Raw genomic sequence first — 5068 nt, forward strand, 5'->3', positions numbered from 1 at the left:
AGGGACAGCCCCTACACCCTAGCTACACTGGAATTATACAAACTAACCATCCCTAAGCTTTTCATCCCACCATCCCTGCATTTCCCTTGGAAAGTCCAATACAGGCTCCGACCTCAGGTTTCCCTGCACTTGTGCCTCCGCATGTGGCCTTGTACATGATGTGCTCCCTCCGCTCAGGAAACGTAAATAATAAAAACCTTCTTTCAGTGTCACTGGCCTCTCCGTGCTGGCAGTAACTCACTGAAGTGCATAAATGAAAACCCCATGGGTACAGTCACTCATACACTTCTCTCCAGGACCTTCAGCCCTTCCCCCATACATCCCCCCAACCCCTCACTCATCCTCCTCCCAACTTCTTGATGTGAAAGACTTACCAGGTGCTGAGGGCACCGGTGTCTCCTCTCTCAATAGCACTGACCAGTGTGTCCAGCACACAGCATGGAACAGGTGGGGTAGGGGGCAGAAACGTGCCATCCAGGCTCTGACCTGGTATGTGGGATGCCACCCCTCTCCTGCCAGCCAGTTTCCCTGGGTTTTCCCAGATCTTGCCTCCNATATATATATATATATATATATATATATATATATATATATATATATATATATATATATATATATATATATATATATATATGGTGTGTGCGTGTATACACATTTAGTGAAAACAGCCATACAAGAGAAATCGTAGGATTTCTTTTATATAAAAGTCTAGGGCTGGCCGAATGGCTCAGTTGGTTAAGAGTTAGCTTAAGAGCACGAGCTCTAAGCAACAGGGTCGCTAGTTTGACGCCCACATGGGCCAGTGAGCTTTGCCCAAGCTGCCGCTGAGCTGCCAACAGGTGGCAGGATGGCTCAGCTGGTGAGATGGTGAGAGCACGAGCTTTTAATGACAAGATTGTCTGGGACTGAACTCAGCACCTTGAGCTGAGCTGCCGCCCAGATGGCTCAGTGGATAGAGCGTGCGCTCCTAACAGCAAGGTTGCCAGTTCGACTCCTGCATGGAAAAAAAAAAGTCTAGAAATGCAAACTATAGTGTCTACTTGGTTAAGGCTGGGAGAAAGAGAATACAAAGGGTCCAATGAAAACTATAGGGGCAATGATGTGTTCATTATCATAACTTTGGTGATGGTCCCATTATACACACATATGAAAATATACTTTACAGTTTTAATAAATGCAACTTAATGTATGTCACTACCTCAATAAAGCTGTTAAATAAAGGTTCCATATAAAATCTAGGTCTTCTCTTCCTCTAGAAATATCATAACATCTGGCAAAAATGTACTGATTCCATCGGCACCATTTCCCATGTCTTTGGTGGGACAACTCTGATTCCTTCTCAAAACTGCAGGAAATGCTGACAAATGCTTCAACGTGGGGGAAATTATGCTAAGCAAAATAAGCCATTTACAAAAAGACAAACACTGTGATTCCACTTATATGAAGTATCCAGAGTAGTCAAACTCAAAGAAACAGAAAGTAGAATGTGGTTGCTAGGTGCAATAGGGTGGGGGATAGGAGGAGTTATTTAATGAATATAGTTTCAATTTTGCAGGATAAAAAGAATACTGGAGATTAGTTACACAGATACATGAATTTTTTAACATTACTAAACTGTACAAATAAAATGGTAGAGGGTTAACTTTGTTACATGTATTTTACAATTACAAATGTAAAATAAACAACTACATTATAGTAGCTCCCAGGGATAAATTACAGCAGACATTTGGCTGAAGTCTCTCCCCCATTTGCAGTACTCTTTCTGGTGTGAACTTTTTGGTGCCAGAATGTGGTGGGAGTTTTGGCTGAATATATGCCCATGTCTGCTGCCCTCATAAGGTCTTTCTCCATTGTGAAATCTCTGATGTGTGATGGGGCTGCAGTTGCACCTAAACTTTCCCACATTCACTGTACTCAGAAGGCGATTCGCCAGTGTAATGAGTTTAGAGTGGTACCTAAAGGATCTACCGTATTCTCTGCACTCATGAAGTCTTTGCCAGTGTGAATTCTGTTTAACGAGGTTGGCGTTGCATCTAAAGAATTCCCCACATTCATGGTGTTCATAGACCTGTCCTGATTGTGGATTTTCTGGTGATGAACAAGGTGGGACTTTCTAATGAAGGCCTTCTGACATTTGCTGCACTCAAAAGGCCTTTCTCCACTGTGAATTTTCTGGTGCTCGATAAGTATATGTTTATGGCTAAAGGCTTTCCCACATTCACTGCACTCGTAAGGCCTCTCGCCAGTATGATTTCTCCAATGTTTAATGAGGTTGGAGTTGTACCGGAAAAATTTCCCACACTCACTACACTCATAAGGCCTTTCTCCAGTGTGAACTCTCTTGTGTCTAATGAGTCTGCAGTGATACCGAAAAGCTTTCCCGCATTCACTGCACTCATAAGGTCTTTCTCCGGTGTGATTTTGCCAATGTTTAATGAGCTTGGACTTGTACCTAAAAAATTCCCCACATAAGCTGCACTCATAAGGCCTTTCTACAGAGTGAACTCTTTGATGTCTAATGAGTGTGGAGGTGTACCTAAAGAACTTCCCACACTCACTGCACTCATAAGGCCTTTCTCCAGTGTGGACTCTCTGATGTTTAACAAGTGTGGAGTTGTACCTGAAGAACTTGCCACATTCATTGCAACCATAAGGCCTTTCTGCAGTGTGAACTCTCTGGTGTCTCATGAATGTAGAACTATACCTGAAAAATTTCCCACATTCACTGCACTCATAAGGCCTTTCTCCAGTGTGAACTCTCTCATGTCTTATCAGTCTGTAGTTGTACCTAAAGAATTTTCCACATTCTCTGCACTCATAAGGCCATTCACTATTGTGAATTCTCTGATGTTTCATGAAGTTGGCTTTATACTTAAAGAATCCCCCACATTTGCTGCACTCATAAGGGCTTAAAGCAGTGTGAACTCTCTGGTGACTAATGAGTGTGGACTTGGACCTAAAGGCTTTCCCACACTCACTGCATTTAAAAGGCCTTTCTCCAGTGTGGATTTTCTGGTGTTGAACAAGGTGGAACTTTCTAATGAAGGCCATTCCACATTTGCTGCATTCATGAGGCCTGACTCCAGTGTGAATTTTCTGGTGCTGAACAAGTATCTGTTTTCGGCTGAAGCCTTTCCCACACTGAGCGCACTTGTAGTCATTTTGTCCACTTTCAAAGGCTTCTGTGCAGTTGGAGTTCCTGTGTGGCTTCCCTCCACTGTGAGGGGCCTGGTGTTGGGGAAGGCCTGTGCTAGATGGGTAGTCCTTCCCACCCTCCATGCACGTGAGGGTCCCCTCTGTCATGTGACTACTGCCATTCATCACAAATGAAGGCTTCCCCTCATCCCTTTTGGAAAGTCTGTCTCCAATCTGCTCCATTTGGTGCTGGTAAAGCTCTGTCCCACAAATGTATAGTCTTCGATCAGGGTACATTCCATTGCGCTCAGCCAGGCACAAAACATCTTTCAAGAGTGGGCCACACATCTCACAGGCCTGGGCCTTGTGGGTGGATGGATCTGGCTTTGGAGTCCTAACCTGTGACTCTCCCACAGAAACACTTTCCTCAGAAGGGGACTCCTCGTCCTGGGCTCCATGCCAACAGCCTGTAAGCAGAGAAATGCCGGTGAAGTGCATGTTGACTATGGTGGGAGGGGGCAGCCCCATGACAAATGAGTGTCAGACACACCACAAGTAAGCCCATGGGACTGCTGACAGGAAAGGCGGCCAGAGCCAGGGAGAGGAAGGCCTGCTGTGTAGAGTTGGATCAGAGAGCCCTGACGATGAGGAAGAACCCAATGAAGGGTTAACATCTTAGTCCCGTCAGGCTGCAATAACAAAATACAACAGACTGAGTGGTATTTTAACAACAAAAATAATCTTATAAACAACAGAAATTTATTTCTCACAGTTCTGGAGGCTGGAACGACAAGATCAGGATACCAGCATGGCTGGGTGAGGGCCCTTTTCTGGGTCGCAGACTTCTTGTTGGTTCCTCACATAGTGGAAGGGGCTAGAGACCTCTGTGGGGTCTCTTTTATAAAAGCACTAATCTCATTCATGAGGGCTTGGCCCTCCTAACCTAATCACTCCCCAAAGGCCTTATCTGCTAATACCCTAACCTTGCACATGAGGTTTTCAACACATGAATCTGGCGGGGGCGGGGGGCACAAACATTCAGAGGCAGGTATAGTGCAGGGAGCAGAGGAGGTCTCCAAGTCACTGCTCTGCAAATGGCTTTCAACAAGGCGTGGCTGCTGGTGAGCACTGTGTAGCAGGTAGTGTCCAGGCCCAGGAATACCTGACTACAACAGAGGTACTGCACTTCAAGGACATTTAAGGATATGTGCAGACCTCACAACCTTGTAAGTGTAGGTCAAATGTTGGAGAGTGCTGCAAAGGGAGCAATGAAACAAAATGGGTGAGAGCTGAAGACCACCTAGGTGTGGTTGGAGTGTGCCAGAAAGGGGATCAGAAGTCAGAGAAGAAATGAAAATGGGGAAGAAAAGTAGACATGAGGTGTGGCCACTGGCCTGGCTTCAAACAATGAAGAACATAGGCCAGGTTCCCAGTTCTGACATCTTGCCCTTGCCCAGCCCCCTTGCAGGGCCATGTACTCTTGAATGTCTTGTGCCACTGACATAGTAATAACCACCCTATCCGGTGTCCAGGGTCCTCTCCATTGCTCAAGGTGAGCATTGACGTGGCACCTGAAGAGGCCAGCTCTAGGTAAAAGACAGAAAAAAAGTGGCTAGCAAGTGCCCAGAGCGATCCAATACTGGACATCTGTCATTCTCAAATTGCAAGAACTTCACAGGGCAGACAGTAAAAACAATCCAGTGGTCCTCCAAGTTAATAACTACATTGGTACCTAAAATTCCTGACACAGGAAGGCTCCAGGAAATGTCAGCAAGAGGAAGGGGGAAAGCCTGGGGCACCAAGGTTGTAGCATCTAGGCCAGCGGTTTTCAAGCTGTGGGTCGCGACCCCTTTGGGGGTTGAACGACCCTTTCACAGGGGTCGCCTAAGACCATCGGAAAACAAAAAGATATTTACATTACGATTCATAACAG

The 5068-nt window shown here is 45.6% G+C and overlaps 1 protein-coding gene and 1 pseudogene across 3 annotated transcripts; both read right to left on the bottom strand.

Moving 5' to 3' along the window:
- Nucleotides 1-6: 6 nt before the first annotated feature.
- The window catches only part of LOC109376659 (zinc finger protein 547-like), a 28041-nt pseudogene continuing 22979 nt past the window's right edge, over nucleotides 7-5068 (bottom strand).
- Nucleotides 800-5035, bottom strand: LOC109376660 (zinc finger protein 548-like). Of its 3 annotated transcripts, XM_019632730.1 has the most exons (4): nucleotides 4868-5035; nucleotides 4652-4721; nucleotides 3686-3824; nucleotides 800-3602 (listed from the first exon to the last, which is right to left on the bottom strand). In XM_019632730.1, exons 3-4 carry the CDS (start codon nucleotides 3807-3809, stop codon nucleotides 1915-1917), a joined length of 1812 nt encoding a protein of 603 aa, XP_019488275.1. In that variant the 5' UTR covers nucleotides 3810-3824; nucleotides 4652-4721; nucleotides 4868-5035; the 3' UTR covers nucleotides 800-1914. The 3 variants fall into 3 exon arrangements, with proteins under 3 accessions (XP_019488275.1, XP_019488276.1, XP_019488273.1); XM_019632731.1 differs by lacking the exon at nucleotides 4652-4721; XM_019632728.1 differs by lacking the exon at nucleotides 4868-5035 and having other exon boundaries at nucleotides 3906-4853.

Source organism: Hipposideros armiger, unplaced genomic scaffold, assembly GCF_001890085.2.
Source record: "Hipposideros armiger isolate ML-2016 unplaced genomic scaffold, ASM189008v1 scaffold_1168, whole genome shotgun sequence".
In the NCBI taxonomy this organism is placed as follows: Eukaryota; Metazoa; Chordata; class Mammalia; order Chiroptera; family Hipposideridae; genus Hipposideros; species Hipposideros armiger.